At 42.0% G+C, this 18,480-nt stretch overlaps 1 protein-coding gene across 1 annotated transcript; it reads left to right on the top strand.

Annotated features, from left to right (window-relative positions):
* The first annotated feature begins 6,146 nt into the window (after positions 1 to 6,146).
* LOC122052837 (pentatricopeptide repeat-containing protein At5g46580, chloroplastic-like) lies at positions 6,147 to 18,196 on the top strand. The gene is made up of 2 exons (XM_042614565.1): positions 6,147 to 8,363; positions 17,820 to 18,196. Exons 1-2 carry the CDS (start codon positions 6,241 to 6,243, stop codon positions 17,839 to 17,841), a joined length of 2,145 nt encoding a protein of 714 aa, XP_042470499.1. The 5' UTR covers positions 6,147 to 6,240; the 3' UTR covers positions 17,842 to 18,196.
* The last annotated feature ends 284 nt before the right edge of the window (positions 18,197 to 18,480 follow it).

Genomic DNA, 18,480 nt, shown 5'->3' with positions numbered 1-18,480 from the left:
CCTTGCACCAATTCTGTATCTTGCGTCCTTGAAATTGTCTGCCGTTATCCGACACTAACTTATGAGGTAAGCCAAATCTGCAAAAGATATTCTTCCACAAGAACTGGATCACCGCATCTTCAGTGATTTTGGCCAAGGCTTCCGCTTCCACCCACTTGGAGAAGTAATCTACTGCTACCAGCAAGAAACGTCTTTGCCTCGTAGCCATCGGGAAAGGTCCTACGATATCCATACCCCATTGGTCAAATGGGCAAGACACTATAAAAGTTCTTAGCAACTCTGTGGGTCGGTGCGTCAGGTTCTGATACCTCTGATATGACAAACAAGTATTCACTAGCTTCTGTGCGTCCTTCTGCAGGGTAGGCCAGAAATACCCGACCAATTGTACTTTCCGGGCCAGCGTTCTTCCACCTGCGTGGTTGCCACAGCATCCGAAATGTATCCCCCGCAAGGCCTGATCTGCTTCTTCTATATTCAAGCACTTGAGCAGAGGTCTGGAGAAAGACTTTTTGTATAATTGATCTCCGATCATAACATAAGAATGAGTCTGTCTCCTGAGCATACGCGCCTCTTCTAAGTTGGTGGGTACAATTCTTTGTTGGAGGAAGCTTATTATGGGTGCCCTCCAATCAATTACTTTTTCCAGGTTATTTTGTAGATCTATCTGAGCTACAAGGAAGGTCTGTGCTATAGATCTGTCAAACGTCCAAGTGGTCAGGGAGCTGGCCATTTTAGCTAGTTCATCCGCTCTTTCATTTTCAGCCCTGGGAATCTTAGTGACTGTGACTTCTTTAAACTCTTCCCTCATCTTTTCATAGGCTTCCTTATAAACTCCCATCTTTTCATTGTTTACCTCGAAATGCCCGGTCACCTGCTGAGTTACTAGCTGGGAATCTGAATATATTATGACCCGGCTGGCCCCTACATGCCGAGCTGCTTGCAGACCTGTTAATAAGGCTTCATATTCCGCCTCATTGTTGGTAGCTCTGAAATTTAGCCGTACAGCCAGCTGCATAATGTCTCCCTTTGGAGATATTAGAAGTGCACCTACACCACTTCCATGACGAGTAGCCGACTCGTCTATATAAATTTTCCAGACCTCCTCCGAGTCTGCTTGATAAACCTCTGTCATGAAATCCGCCAGAGCCTGTGCTTTGATCGCGGTTCGGGGCTGATACTGTATATCATATTCCCCTAGCTCGGTGGCCCATTTGATAAGCCGACCTGCTACCTCCACCTTGGTGAGAGCTCGACCCATTGTACTGTTTGTCAGGACGGTGATGGGATGCGCCAAAAAATACGGTCGGAGGCGTCGAGCCATGAGAACAAGTCCGTAAACCAACTTTTCCAGGGCCGAGTACCGAGACTCAGCCCCCTTCAATAGATGGCTGAAAAAATACACTGGCCGTTGTACATTGTCCTGCTCTTTAACCAGCACGGCCCCTACGGCCTCGGGGGTGGCTGACAAGTAGACCCAAAGGGACTCTCCCACAACAGGCTTGAACAGCGATGACAAAGACTCCAGGTATTGCTTTAGCTCCTCAAAGGCCTGCGTACATTCTTCCGTCCACTGAAACTTGGCCGCTTTCCTGAGCACTTTGAAGAAGGGCGCAGCTCGATCTGCAGATTTGAAGATGAATCGGGACAGTGCTGTTATTCTGCCGACCAGCTTCTGCGTTTCCTTCAGATTTTGAGGGATCTGCATGTTACGAAGTACTTGAACCTTCTCAGGGTTGACTTCTATCCCTCGTTCAGTCACTAGATACCCCAAAAACTTCCCTCTTTTGGCCCCGAACAAGCATTTCAGAGGATTCAGCTTTACCCCATGTTGCCTTAGAGTCCCGTAGGTTTCCTCTACATCTCTTATGAGATTGGACGCCAGGGGGGATTTGATCAGGATGTCATCAACATAGACTTCGATGTTCCGCCCAATCTGACTTCGAAAGACTTTGTCCATCATCCTTTGGTAGGTAGCCCCAGCATTCTTGAGTCCAAATGGCATGACCGTATAGTAGAAAGTATCGTCAGCCGTTATGAAGCTAACCTTCTCCTAATCCTCCCTAGCTAAGGGTATCTGATGATATCCTTGATAAGCGTCCATCATGCATATCCTCTCACAGCTAGCAGTTGAATCCGCCACCTGATCGATCCGCGGGAGAGGATAACAGTCTTTGGGGGTGGCTTTGTTGAAGTCGCGAAAGTCTATGCACACCCTCCACTTGTTGTTAGGCTTTTTTACCAATACGACATTAGAAAGCCAGGACGGGAATTGCACCTCTCGAACATGTCCTGCCCTCCTGAGCTGATCCACTTCAGCTCGGATAATTTTATTCTGGTCGGCCGAGAAGTTTCTCTTCTTCTTCTTGACGGGCTTGGCTTCGGGCATTAAATGCAGCTTGTGCTCGGCTACCCCTGGTTTGACTTCGGGCAGCTCTTCCGATGAGCAAGCAAAAACGTCCTTATTACGGCTCAGACACCGTATCAGCTCCGACCTAAGCTCCGGTGGTAAGTCGCTGGCAATGCGAGTGATGCTCTCCGCTCTGTCAGGGTGCAACTGGATCTCTTCCCAAGGGATAGGCTCCTCGGCAATAGGCAGAGGCTCCTCTTGGATAGCGTGTACACCACCATCCTGCGTCCTCCGGCTTTTGCGCGCCTCCACCCGGACTATATCAATGTAGCAGTTGCGAGACACCTTCTGCTCTCCCTTGACTTCCCCGACCCGCTCGCCGACCGGGAACTTGATCTTCTGGTGAAAAGTGGAGACAGCAGCCCGGAACTCATGCAGAGCTGGCCTTCCCAGGATGACGTTGTATGAGGAAGGCGAATCCACCACTATAAAGGTGCTCCTCCGGGTGCGCACCAGTGGCTCGGTGCCCATGGAGATGGCCAGCTTGATCTGACCCATGGGCTTGACTTCGTTGCCTGTGAACCCGTACAGAGAAGTGGTTACGGGTTGGAGCTCAGCGGCATCAATCTGCATCTCCTCGAACGCAGCTCTAAACAAAATATTGACCGAGCTCCCGGTATCCACAAATACCCGGGCCACTCGGCTGTTAGCGATAATGGCCTTGCTTATGAGAGCATCGTCGTGGGGTAGTTCCAGACCCTCCAAATCTTGTGGCCCAAAGCTGATGACGGGGCCAGACGCCTGTTCGTGGCTGCATCCCACGGCTCCCACATATAACCGCCGACCATGTGACTTACGGGCTCGGCCTGAGTCCTCGTTAGTGGGCCCTCCTGAAATCATCCCGATTTCCCGCACAGCAGCGTTGCCCCGGTTTTCTAGCTCTCCGGCATCTCTTCTATCTTCCCCGGGACCGGGTAGGTCGGGTCGGGTTTGACGAGCACGTCTAGCCGCGGCCCGTTCTTCCTCCATTCTCTGTATTTGGGGCGCTAACTTCGGGGGGGGGGGGGGCAGACCCTGCTCGGCGGCTCTCCTGGAATCACGAGCGAATTGGAAGCAGTTGCTGAGATCATGCGTCCTGGACCGATGATATGTGCAATATGGTGCTCCCCTTGGTCCAGGCCTGGGCGCGTGTATGACAGCAACTCTTGGGGCTGGTCTGACTCCCTGAACGGGCTGAGGGGCAGGCCTGGGTTGAACGCGCTGAAAGGGCTGAGCTGGTTGGGGTGCTCTCCTTTCAGGTCGGTTGCCAGGAGTCACCGTCTTTTCAGCCTTCCTCCTAGCGGCCTGAGCTTCCTCCACCTTGATGTAGCAAGAAGTTTTCTCCACCATATCGTCCAAACTCCGGGCGGGGTTTTTGATGAGGTCCCTGAAGAATTCCCCTTCTTGCAATCCGTGGGAGAAGGCGCTCATCAATATTTCTGAGGTGGCAGAGGGGACGTCATTGGCCACCTGACTGAATCGGTTGATGTAGTTTCACAGAGGCTCGGTCGGCTCCTGTTTAAGAGCGAAAAGGCAATGGTCGGTTTTTTAATACTTACGACTGCTGGCGAAACGACGTAGGAAGGCCATTTTGAAATCCATGAAGCGGTTGATGGATTCTGGGGGCAATCCATCGAACCACTTCTGCGCCGACCCAGATAAGGTATGTAGGAAGACTCGGCATTTGACGGCATCGCTGTATTGATACAGCATAGCCGCATTCTTGAACTTCCGCAGATGCTCTTCCGGATCCTTGCTTCCATCATATTCTCCGATGTTTGGGGCTTGATAACCCCTTGGCAGGCTTTCCCTCAAGATCTGAGCCGAGAAGGGTACCTTATCATCCGGATCTTCAAGCAGATCTCTGGCAGAGATTATAGCCTTCCCCTTTCCTGAATCCCGGGGTGGATGTAAAGAGCTCTCCGCCACCGACGCCGGCGGCTCTTCTTTCTTCGGACTATGCTCTCGAGGTCCAGCTCGATGATAGTTGCGGCGAGGCTCTCGGAATGAAGTACGAGGGAGTTCTTCCGGTTGCTTTCTCTTTGAGCTCTGCGGAAAGCAGAGCTGGTTCTTCGATGCTTGGTGCTAGGCGAGGTCGTGGAACCTGTGCCTTGTTTTTGAGGCGCTCGCTTTCGACCTCCTTGAAGAGCTCGTACTCCCCGGTCATGGTAACATTAATCTTGGAGTTTCACCGAGTCCTCCATCTTCACGCCGGATCAGGCTGTCCCACGACGGCGCCAATTTGATCTGTCCGAAAGTCGGACGGAGGCTGGTCGCGATGGCCTGGTTGTTGACGGAAAGTCGTGGGCGATTCGGCTCCCACGGGCGGCCGACGATGCTGCAGGACCATGCACACACTCAGACGTCAGGCCCTCCGACGCTCAAGTCAGGTCCTTTTTCCCGAGCAGAGCGAAAATGAAAAGTTGTGGAAAAAATGGCGAGAGAGCGTACCCGCGTACGAGGAATCCTCCCCTTTTTATGCACCCGCCTTGCTTCCAGAACCTGCAACCCTGTCAGAAAACGTTAGACGCTGGGCTTTGTCGTATCTCCCGGACACCTGTCGTGCTGCTATTGGTCGTGAAGGCATCTTCTTGTTTAGGAACCTCTGCCTTTACACATGAGTTTTGTCTTGTAGCGAAGGACATCTGTCAGGCTACTATTGGTTATGAGAGCATCTTCTCCTTTAGAAACCTCCGCCTTCACACATCTCACTGGTATGTAATGATTACCCTTGACGGACAATTGTGATCCTTCAACTCCTGCACAGCTTGGCTCATCCTATTTATCGCGGTCGACATCTACCTCACACCCCTCGACCAGATCTCGCCTTTAAGCGTTACTTGTTAGTCGGGCTAACCCTGAACAACCCTATCGATCACGGTCTATATTCCGTACCCTGTATTTGCTGGCCCTCGACTGTAAGCCCGTAGATCGGGCTGTCTTTACACAGCTCTGCCGCTTCCGACCTGTGAGTTGTGACTTGCACTTCCGGATCTTCGAGTCGCGGACCTGCAGACTGAGCCGTCTCTACACAGCCCTACCGCTTCCGACCTTTGATTTGTGGCTTGCACTTCCGGGCCTTCGAGTCGCAGACCTGCAGACCGAGCCGTCTTTACACAGCCCTGCCGCTTCCGACCTTTGATTTGTGGCTTGCACTTCCGGGCCTTCGAGTCGCAGACCTGCAGACCGAGCCGTCTCTACACAGCCCTGCCGCTTCCGACCTTTGATTTGTGGCTTGCACTTCCAGGCCTTCGAGTCACAGACCTGCAGACCGAGTCGTCTCTACACAGCCCTGCCGCTTCCAACCTTTGATTGTTTCCTGTCCCTCGACCATAGGCCTGCAGCTCGAGCTGCCTCTGTCCAGCTCTGCCGATCCCGACCTGTACCCCATGTTCCGCCTACCGTCTTCCTTTGTTTTCCAACGGCTTCACCTCCTTGAACAACACGTCTGCCTGACCTCTGCCTATTCCATATGCTAGTCTTTTGACTGCCTATTCAGCTTGACTATTGACCGCCACGTTCTCTTGACTTTTGACCGCTATATGACCTTGACCCTTCTCACCCTTTCCTCTGGGGGCCCTCCATTGCCAACCGTATCAGGGCCAATTAAGACAGAATTTTAAGATATTTTTCTTATTTTTTATGTTTAATTTTTAATAAAATATTTTATAAGAATCAAACACCATCTAAAAGTAATTATTTAGATATTTTCGCTTGAAATGGTTTTTTATATGTACAAATATTTAAAAAAAATGGAAGAAAAGAAGATAAGCAGTGACTTCCCCTCCTCCACCCTGTCCTTCTGCTTCCTCTCCCTTCTTACAGTTCATCTTCTTCCTCTGTCCTACTAAACCATGGTATCCATCTACTCCGCATCTTCCACCTTCTCCCTTCCCCTTCCCTCTCTCTCCCCACTCAAACTTCCCTCCTCTTCCACCACCATCACCACCAGCCACTGCCTCCCTTCCACCTCCTCCTCATCTAAATTCCCTTCAACTCAACCGCCACCATCACAGAACCCTTCAACTCAACCACCACCGTCTCAAAGCCCTTCTTCTCTCTCCGACCAACTACACCGCCTCTCCCTTACCTTGCTCAACTCCGACCCATCCCCTCCTCCTCCGCTGCCCTCCAAACCAATATGGGTCAATCCTTCGAAGCCCCGCCTATCCGTTCTATCGCTCCGCCGCCAACCCCGCCTCGCGCCGTCTCCCAACACACCCTTCGATCCCTCCCTCTCTAACCTCGCTCGCTCGCTCCGCTGCTCCTCTGACCTCCCATCTGCCCTCGCTGCCGCCTTCCCTCCGGGCAGTTCTCCCTCCCGCGACGACGCGCTCAGTCTCCTCCACTCCCTCCGCCCCTCCTGGCTCCACTCCCTTCAGTTCCTCCACTTCCTTCGTTCCCTCGCCGACTTCCCCCTCGACACCATCTTCTACAATGTCGTCTTCAAATCCCTCCGCGCCGCCCGCCGGTGGACTCCCGTGGAGGAACTCGCGCAGCAGATGATCGACGCCGAAGTCCCCCTCGACAACATTACCTACTCCACCATCATCTCCGCTGCCAAGCGCTGCCGCCGCTTCGACGAAGCAATCAGCTGGTTCGAGCGCATGTACCGCACCGGCGTCGTGCCCGACGAGGTCACCTACTCTGTTGTCCTCGACGTTTACGCCGAGCTCGGTCGCCGAGAGGAGGTCCTCGCCCTCTACGATCGCGCCCGCGCTAGCGGCTGGCGCCCTGACGTCGTCGCCTTCGCAGTGCTCGGTAAAATGTTCGGCGAGGCCGGCGATTACGACGGCATCCACTACGTGCTAAGGGAGATGAAGGACCTCGGTGTGAAGGCCAACGTCGTCCTTTACAACACCTTGATCGAGGCGACCGGCAAGGCTCGAAGGCCTGGCCTCGCGAGGAGCTTGTTCGAGGAAATGGTCGCAGAAGGCCTGTCGCCGAACGGGAAGACGCTCACCTCACTGATCAAGATATATGGCAAGGCACGGTGGAGCAAGGACGCACTGGGACTGTGGGAGCTGATGATGGCCAACAGATGGCCCATGGACTTCATTCTCTACAACACGTTACTCAGTATGTGCGCCGATCTTGGGTTGGAGGAGGAAGCAGAGAAGCTGTTTGAGGATATGCAGCGGCCTGAACGCTACGTTCGACCAGACAGTTGGAGTTACACTGGCATGGTTAATATTTATGCGAATGGGGGAAAGCCTGACAGGGCCTTGCAAATGTTTGATGAAATGCTGCACAAGGGAGTCCAGCCAAATGTCATGACCTACACGTGTTTGATACCATGCTTGGGGAAAGCTGGAAGGATTGCAGAAGCTGTCAAGGTATTTGAGACAGCAATGGATAGGGGCATACAACCGGACGACCGGCTTTGTGGTTGCTTGCTTTCTGTTGTGGCATTGTGCAAAGAGGGGGAGTTTGACATGTTGCTTGCTTGCTTGGACAAGGCCAATCCTAGGTTAGTTGGATTGGTGAAGATGCTTGGTGATGAACAATGTACCATTGATGAGATCAAAACCGAGTTCCGCAGAATCATGAATGAGTCTGCTGTTGAAGTGCGCAGACCTTTTTGCAATTGCTTGATCGATATATGTATGAATCAGGGTTTTCCATCACAGAGGTCCAATGAACTTCTATATCTCGGAACTGTTTTCGGATTGTATCAGGGTCTGCATGTAAGGAAACCAGATGAATGGTTGTTGGACCTCAGATCTTTATCGATTGGCGCTGCTAAAACTGCTTTTGAAGAGTGGATGAAAAATTTATTGAACTCAGTAGAGCAGGAGGAAATTCTGCCTCAGTCCTTTTCTATCCAAGCTGGTTCAGGAACTCACAAGTTTTCTCAAGGATTGGCCAGCTCATTTTACACATACTTGAAGAAATTGGCTGCACCATTTCGGCAAGGGAATAATAGTGGCAATTTCGTTGCTTCAAAAGATGATCTGATATCATGGTTGCCATCCAGGTTCTCTGCTCTTTTGTCAATTGTTAGTGAATAAGCTGTTCAATACAATTGGAACCATTACTTTCTTGTAAAATTTCCATGTTATTCGGTGGAGAATTTGTTTTAGTTTATGACCATGGATCCATGATATTATAGTTCATACAACATATTTGATACCAGATAGAGGTACACAATGTGAAAACTCATCAAGATAATCTTAGGTTTCCAAGAAATATCCTGACAGTTTATAGTTTCTTGCTAGGGCATACAATTATAATTCACTATGAGATCAGCCCTTATTAACAAGAGAGTAAAGTAGCTAATTCATTTGCATCCAAAATGCAGGAAAATCTGAACATGCAAATAATGTTTAGGTTTTTGTTTTTAAGCAGTTGGGAATTCTCTTGGGTCAGAAGTATTTGATAAAAAACACTTAACACTACAAAAATAAATAGCTTTACCGACGGAAATTTCCATCAACATTCCGTCGTTGTAGGTGTTCAGTGATGGAATTACAACGAAAATTAATTTGTCGGGAAATATTTTACCGACAAAATTCTGATTTCCATAGCCAAATATCATTGACGGAAAAATATATACCGTTGGTATCTCCTAAAAGGGTTTACCGACGGAATCCTTGATTCCATCAGTAAACATTGATGGAATAAAAGATTCCGTAGTAAATCTTGTTAGAGGATACCGACGGAATTGAGATTTCGAAAAATCGTTTCGGTATTTACCGATGGAATCTCGATTTCGTCGGAATTAAAAAAAAAATACAAGCAGCCACCTTGAATTAGGCTAGGCCCTGTTTACAATTTTTATAGATAAATAAAATCAGCACAAATGATGACATTCATAATCCACACAATCACATTTCACATTCATCCATACATCTATACAATCACATTCCACACATACAAGCAATTTTCACAATACAAAAACATTTCACAATCCATAATAGAAACAATCACAATCATTTAATAGAACATACAAACAAAATCTCACCGACGGAAATTAATTTGTCGGAAAATATTTTACCGACATAATTCTGATTTCCGTAGCCAAATATCACTGACGGAAAAATATATACTGTTGGTATCCCCTAAAAGGGTTTACCGACGGAATAAAAGATTCCGTAGTAAATCCTGTTAGAGGATACCGACGGAATTGAGATTTCGAAAAATCGTTTCGGTATTTACCGACGGAATCTCGATTTCGTCGGAATTAAAAAAAAAATACAAGCAGCCACCTTGAATTAGGCTAGGCCCTGTTTAAAATTTTTATAGATAAATAAAATCAGCAAATATGATGACATTCATAATCTACACAATCACATTTCACATTCATCCATACATCTATACAATCACATTCTACACATACAAACAATTTTCACAATACAAAAACATTTCACAATCCATAATAGAAACAATCACAATCATTTAATAGAACATACAAACAAAATCTCAGACAAAAAACTAAACATATTTCCATACAAACAGTAATAGAATATCCATATAAACAAACTAATAGAAAAAACTAAACTATCCATCCATATCCATAATCTAAATAGTACATCCATATATAAAATAGTAATAGAAAAAATCCAAAGTCAAATACGATAAATTTATATCATATTTATGTATAAATAAAAATGTTGCATATATGTATAACCAATTTTGATGCCAGGAAGAAATGAGCAAATAATGATCATCAATGTCAAAAGGCCTGGACTCCTAAAACATATAGTAATACAATATTTAGAAATTAACATATTAGATTATAAAAACAGAATAAATATATTTTGAATGATTTATGCATGATAAAAAAAATTGAGTTTTAGTTGAACAAACTTCAGAAAAAACTAATCATCATGATCTGATTGATCTTGAGTCTTGTGAATCAAAATGAAATGAAATTGGTGGCAGAGGCAAATTAGCTATGAACTATCTCGCATATGAGCCATTAGAGCAACATGATCCTCACGTCGCTTCTGCTCCTCATCGGCTCGCCTTTGATCCTCCTCAGCTCTCCTCTGCGTCTCATTGAGGCAATTTGAGTGTGCAGTTCTTGATTGTCCTCTCTTAAAGACTGTATCTCAAAAGAAGAAGAAGAGGAAGAGGAACCATCACGACCCCTGAGAGTCTTCAAACGATCAAATGCGACTTTGGCCTGGGAGACAAGGCTGTAGAGGGTGGAGTTTTTTGTCCGTCACAAAATCATAATAAATTTCATTAAGTGTCTCGGTCGATAGAGGTTGTGACTCTCCCCTATCTGCTGGTGGCTGAGATGCCTAAGCCACTCTATCTGTCATTTGATCCTGTTTGGAAAAATATAATATGAATATTATTCAATATGATAATAATTACTAAAGTTAATCAAGATAGAAACAATTAAATGTAATAAAGTAAATAATCTTACGTGTATAACTTTCGATCAAGTATCAACAAATGTGACATCATTCTTTTATGGGTCTTAAGAAAGACCTCTATACAAGTAGGTTGGCAGGTTAGTTCACATTCCTGTATACACAAATAATTTGAGACAAAATTATTAAAGTTTGGTAATAAATACAAAATATGCTTATTTACGTTAAATTAAACTCACCAGATCCATGGCATGCTCAACAGTAGATCTGGAACTTGACGTATGCTGAGCCGTTTCGGTGCTCGGGCCACCTGACTTAGTATTTCTATTTGCTCTAGCCTTTTCTGCATTTGCTTGATACCTTTCTGTAGTCCAGGTGGCCGTCCATGAACTCTATATTTCGGCTGGCACATACGTTGCCTGGTGTCCTTCTTTCTCGTATAATAAAGGTCTCTGTAAAGTTTGGAACAATAACTATTCCAAGTATCTTTAAATTGTTGTTTTTGACCTTCTTCCTATATCTTTTTTGCAATTATAAGTTGAATTAAACCTTTAGTATATTAAATGATAAATATATTATAAAATACAAAGTATATTAAATATACTTACAACAAATTCATTATAATAAAACAACTTGGTTTCCTGGTCTACATGCCTCCATGTAGTACCAAAAAGGCAGACTCGTTCCTTGAATTTGTCCGTGATATATGTGGCAACTCTGTGGCCATCAGGGATAAATCTGTAAGAAAAAAATATTAAGGTATGATAAATATTATAAAGGAAGTGATATATGAACTTGAATTACTAATAATAAAAAATATTTACAAATCCCTAACAACTTGTAAAACCTTGTAGCCACAAAGCGTTACTGCCTACTGCTCAGTTATAATAATATTTGCAAAATTACATTACAATACATTATAATAAAGTTTACTGACATGATAATATAAATACAAAATAATATGGAAGCATAACTTACTTGATGAACAGTAATGCTAATATTTAATCATCATTAACATCTGACTAATCGACATTAACCGTTTCTAAGTCTTCATCGCTAGACTGTTAGTTCAACAAAATCCTCACTGTTGGACATCTCTCTATCATCTACTTCTTCATAAGTGATATTAACATCTACAAGTAATTGAGAAGTGGATTGGAGTTGTGAATCAACTGAATGTCTCTCCACTTTGTCATTCTGAAATGTATCATGGTTTTGGGCAGTGATTGTGTTCGGCATCTCTATGGTTGAGCGAAGCTTGATTCAACAAACATACAACCATTCACTAGATATTCTTCTCTTCATAGGGTATTCAAGATAGAAAACTTGACCTGCTTATACCTTGAAAATGAACGGTTCAAACTTATTGACTCTTTTGTATGCATTAATCTCAACTAAATTATAATTTGGATATATTACCTATTCTTGGGGCCAGATCATATCAAACATTTGAACAACACACACCTCTTTATAGGTAATACAGGATATTCAATCTGTATGATTTCGTTAAGTCTACCATAGTAATCAAACTCAATGTTATTATTGTCTATAGATCCTTTAACGCAAACGCCATAATTATAGGTTAATCTTCGTGAATCTCGTTATGCCATGTGGAATTTGAGGCCATTAACATAATAACCAGAGTATACTTTTATTTTACGAAGGGATCCTGATGCAATATTCATTATCCTATCATCTAACACATTTGATATTTTACCGTCTTTCATCTATAAAAATAATTATGATATCAATGAGGGCACTTCTTAATAGACATGAACTAAAAAATTTCACAAATTCTCTAACTTACATATATTTGAAACCATAATAAAAATTCGGTCTTTAACTTTGCAGCTACCTCACTTGCACCAATTGATGGATTTTATAGATATAGTTGTTATTCGTACAAGCTGGAAAAGAAGATAATTATATCAAAAGTGGGATATCAAGTAAAATAATTAAATGAAGGATAAATGTTTGATTAGAGAAGTCAACTTACTTTATGTATGGTTTGACCTCTTTATAGTTTAAGAGTATGTATGTTCTTGTAGCATGGTATTCTTCTTGGGTTAACCATCTAGAAGGTGATACACCCATTGGCTTATCAGGAAACTTGGAAATAGAAAGCATCGATGGGACTGAGGAGCATCACCAGAATTTCTAGGACACTTGCGATGTCTTGTTTGTACATTATCAACAAAATAATAGGAGCGGAAAGAATATGCTTCTTCAACTAGATAAGCATTACATATTGACCCCTCAACTCTTCCTTTGTTACGAACATTATTCTTTAATTTCTTCAAAAATCGTTCGAATGGATATAACCATCTGTACTGCACAGGACTTGCTATTTGTGCCTCGTATGATAAATGTACGGGTAAATGTTCCATTGAATCAAAGAAATTGGGTGGAAATATGTGGTCCAGCTTATATAATATGAGAGGAATGTTTGTTTCTAGCCGAAGCATATCATCCATCATAATACACATTGCTGTCAAATCTCTAAAAATAGACTCAATTCTGTAAGTGCTTGCCAAATATTTTTAGAAAGTAAGTCATGGAAAGCTACTGGAATAAGTCTTTGCATGATAGTCATGACTTTTCATTCCAAACATCTTTAACCTGTTTATATCCACGCATCGAGCCATATTTGAGGCATACCCATTTGGAAATTTGATTTCTTTTAATCGCTTACTATCTTTGTCTAATGTATAATAAGCCTTTGGAAATTTGTTGGTTGTTTCATTCTAATACAATTCTAGTTTGTTGACTAGTTCTTTTAATTCCTCATATGATTTTGTAGTGTCTTTAGTTCTTGCAGGCACATTTATCACAGTGTTAAAGATATTATCAAAGAAATTTTTTCTTAATATGTATGACATCTAAATTATATCAAATAAGTAGATACTTCCAATACAGCAGCTCCCAAAAAAATACTCCTTTTCTTTCAACCACACTTGCACATCCTAACAATATATTTATTTATCTCATCGGAATTAGATTGAGACATTGGTAAAAATCCATAACTGTTTATTTGCTCAATGATTTGTTCACCTGTGGAAAAAAGGTGAATACGCTCGCCCAAGTGCCTCCGCCTGCCCGACCCAGGACCAACACAGAGGAGGTAAATCACGGTGACTGAGAAGGCAAGTGGTTTACACGGGTTGCAGGGATTTACGCCCCGCCAGCCCCTAGATTCGATCCCAAGACCTTATGTGGCAATCAACCTGCCACTTACCAACTCAGCTAAGCCCGTGGGACAATGATTTGTTCACCTGAAGCATGGGTTAGAGGAGGCTTTCTAACTACAATATTTTTTAGAAAATTTTTCTTATTTCGCCTGAAAGAGTGATCAACTAGTAAAAATTTATGGTGATTATTAAACCAAAATATTTTTCCACTGTAAGGTAATAGAAATGCATCAAACGTTGTCATGCAGGGTGGGCATGCTAATTTACCAACCATGCTCCATCTTGACAACATTAAGTATGTTGAAAAATCACTGATCGTCTATAATAATGCAACATGTAATCTAAAATTAGTTTTACTTGTAACATTATAAGTCACCGACCCTCCATCCATAATTCATTCAATTCGGCAATCATAAGTTGCAAGAAAACATCTATTTTCTATTTGGGATTGGTTGGACTAGGAATAAAGTAAGGAACATAAATTCATTTTTCATGCGCATCCATGACGATAAATTGTACGGTGTTAATATAACGGGTCAAGATGAATATTGTTGCTTCAACTAATCAAATGACTGAAATCCATCTACGGAAAGTCTTTATTTCATATTACGTTGTTCCATTATAAAAGAGGAAAATGCAGCATCAAGATGTTTTCATGTAGGGGAATCACAAGGATGACACATTATACCTCCTTTATGCTCATGCTTATGATGTCACATCATGTGGTAAGCTGTAGCAGTAGATGCATACAAATGTTGAAGTCTAGTAGTTAACGGAAAATAATACATCACTTAATTTTTTTCTTCTTCTTCCCTGGTATGTGAGTACCATGCTTATAACGAGGGTGTGTACAGATTTTGCATTCACTCAAATCGCTATCTTCGTTCCAAAATATCATGCAATTGTTTATACAACAACCAATCTTCTGCAAACCTAAACCTTAAACCAATTTCTTTATACTGTAAAAACTATAAGTCATTATGTTATGGAAGCAACTTTGACAACAATTGATATATGTCATCATAACATCTCTCTGAAAAATGATGTTCTACTTTTATATTCAATAACCTTACAGTAATTGATAGTTGACAATGACCAGAGAGAATGTCTTCCCACACTTCTCTTTCACTAGCTTTTAACATTTCATATAGTTGCTGATATTTAGGTGTTGGTATTTCATCTATATTAGAATAATCAACTGCAACATTCATTTCATCGTGAACAATTGATTGCATTATAATATCATTAGTTGATGATTCAGGCGCAGTAAAAGTCAGACAATGAACCACTAGAAGACCCAATTGGTTCATACAAATAAGGTTGTCACAAAGTTGTCAGACAATGAACCACTAGAAGATCCATTTGGTTCATACAAATAAGGTTCTTCGTGACAGTATCAATTGTAGTAATTTGGCATAAAATCATTTCTACATATATATGTACTTTCACAGTATCCTCATTACGAAAAATTCTATTTTTACATTTCAAATAATTACACGGACACTTAACTCAACACCATTCATACATTCTGGATGATTCTTAGCAAAGTTCATAAACTCTTCAACTTCAGTAATAAAGTCATCTCTAATAAATCTATTTTCTAATCGATTGTACATCCAAGCTTTGTTCATGTACATTGTTACCTAATGAGAATATAATTTGAAACACTATTAAATTTGTAAAATTTTATTTAAGCCTAAATAAAACAATCAAACATAAAATAGGAATTAAGGAAACTTTAGTTCTTTCAGTTGATACTACATATTCTTGTCCATTTGAAATTTCAATAGAACACTTGTCCTAGGGTGCTCGCACTTAGTTACATTTCTTACACAAGCATGTGCATCACCAAATTGGTTAATATGCCGAGATGTAACTCAATCTCTTAAAATGTTTAATACTCGTATTATTAAAATCAAGATGTCAATTACTTAAAGCATAAATTTACACAAGCATAACAATCATCATAAAACATAATAATCACTATAAAACATATATGTACTATTAACCTACAAATCACCATCAAGATGTCAACTATTTAATATAACATATATGTACTGTTTAAGAAATTATACAAGAAGAGAGTAGTCTAATAAGAAAAAAGCAACAGATGTAGTATATTACAAAATAAAACAAAAATTAGCTAAAATTAAATAGAAACAAACACAACAAAGTTTTAACTTAAATTAGTTAAAAATTTATCAAAAGCTTGAGGTTTGTACAAGCTCCCGGCCGCGAGCTAGCAGTCAGACACGCAACCAGCCACAACCAACAGGTGGTGGTCGGCCGCCGGCCACGCTGCTAACAAGTGGCGGGCAACGACTAGCGGCTGGCACAGTTGCTAGCCGTATGCTGGTAGTCAACACAGGCGGCGGGCTAGCGGCCACTGCGTGTTAGCGGCCGATACAGCCGTCAACCCACCGCCCACCGCTTGCTGGCGGTCGAAAAATGGGAAGAGGAAGAGGGAAGCTTGCGGCTAGAAAAAACGAAAGAGGGAGAGGGAGCGAAAGTACCAGGGAGGAGAAGATCAAAGGAGCACGCGTAAGAAAAAGAATCGACGTGCCCTAATTTTAGGTGATTTTACCGACGAAAATCCATTTTCGTCAGGAATCGCCGATGAAAATTTATTTCCGTCGGGAATCCATTTCCGATTTTACCGACAGAAATAAAGTTTCGTCAGGAGGTTCGAAAACTACCTATAGGAAAAATGGTCTAAATTTTTTTGACCGGTGGAAATAATTATTTTCGTCAATAAACTTCACATTTATCGACAGGATAAATTCTGTCAGTAAATTCCATCGGTAAAGCTATTTATTTTTGTAGTGTAACTTTGCTGATTTTTGGAAATTTCTTAACACAAACTATGTTTGTCATACTTTATTTGTCTCCTTTAACCATCTTTGGAATAACAGTATGCTAGTTTCCGGGTTTAGCTTTTTTTAACCCAAGCTCTTATTTTCTTAAAAGGATCAGTTTTGCCTTTTTATTGTTTTAGAGTAACTTTATAATATAGTCTCTCGATAACTACTATGGTGGACTTAAGTGAAGAAAGAATATCTAGTAATTTGCATGATGAAAAATATATATGATAACAAAGTTATTATTGTGAGAGCCACTGACAATATGGCAGATTATTACAAAGTAACATCTATGTCTCTATATAGATATATAGGTAAAATTGACCACTATCTTTAGCAATTTGACACCTAACCATGGTAGATAATTAATAGTAAGATTCAGGATGAGTTTGGACAATTAGGCAGCAACAAATGGGAGAGTTGCACGTATCTTGTTGCCAGACTTGTTAATAGTCTAAGCGATTGGGTTTTGACCATGAGTTTTATTCCCCGTTTAGGATGGGAACTAAACACCTCCGAATATGATCATTATACAGATTCAAAGTTTCGTTCTTTGGCCAGAAACCCTCCAAATTTGGCTCACTTACCACTATTCTAAGCAACTGTTGATTGTTAATAGTTTAAGTTTGAGGAATGGATAGACTTGATCCACCTGGAGGTTTTGGTCGGTTCCTTTAAGAAACTGGAGCTGTATCTTCGAGTTAAGTATATCCAAAACTAGATGTTTAAGGAATAAGAAAAGAGTTTATCAAAAAGTCTAGAGGGATGAATATGAAATCATTATGAGGAAAAGTTTTAAATATTTTGGATCCATTATTCAACAAGAAAATATAGCCAGAAATATCATTTATAGGATAAAAAGTGAATTGAAATAGAGAGGAGATTCTTGAATCTTATGTGATTGTTGTGTAAGATTTGATACATCTTTGATACTTTATGGATCTGGTACCATCTTGATCCATTAAGATTTGATACCATCTTTCTTTCATTTGCAATGTTTCATCATCCCTTTTTTCCTGTTTAAAATGATGTAGCAGTCGTAATGTTTGAGTTTACATGGCAGGGCTGAAGGTGGAGGTTTTTAGTGCAAGATTCTGGAGCATAAGTTGGTATGAGACAATGACATATTCACACGATGTAAATGCCTCATTCCTATTCACACCAAAAAAATAGAACTGGAGAGAAGATATAACCTGTGGATGGCCACACAAAAGGCAATCGATCCAATGCGCATTTGGCTAATTGAAAATTTATGGAGATTTAGATATCATGGGCTTTTAATGCCTTACAGAGTGCAGAAGGTTATGTTTGTTATAGACGCTCCAGTATCGTTTGTGGTTGAAAAAGGAAGAGTGTATTTATAATCAATTGAAATCTGTATCTTTAACCATGACATTACAGCTAATTGTGGAATAAACCTACTTGATTGTTGATCTTGCAGCTTGTGTTTAGTAATAAATCTTGCTACAATAATAATAGAACCTGATTAGAGATTCCGACACCGGTTCTAGAGGCACATTTGATGACGTTGACTTTGTAGATCAATTTAATATGACATTTTATCGATTTATATGTATAATTTATATGGATTCTCCCTTTACTCTCAAGGCAGCATTTCACTGTAATTCACAGTTTTCTCTCCGTCTCCCCTGTTTTGTATCATCCACTAGGCTCTACCAACTCCCACTCTATCAAACTCATAATGGACTTGCTCGTCCAATGAC

This window comes from Zingiber officinale, chromosome 3A (assembly GCF_018446385.1).
Source record: "Zingiber officinale cultivar Zhangliang chromosome 3A, Zo_v1.1, whole genome shotgun sequence".
Taxonomy (NCBI): Eukaryota; Viridiplantae; Streptophyta; class Magnoliopsida; order Zingiberales; family Zingiberaceae; genus Zingiber; species Zingiber officinale.
This window is presented reverse-complemented; position numbering and strand designations above follow the sequence as displayed.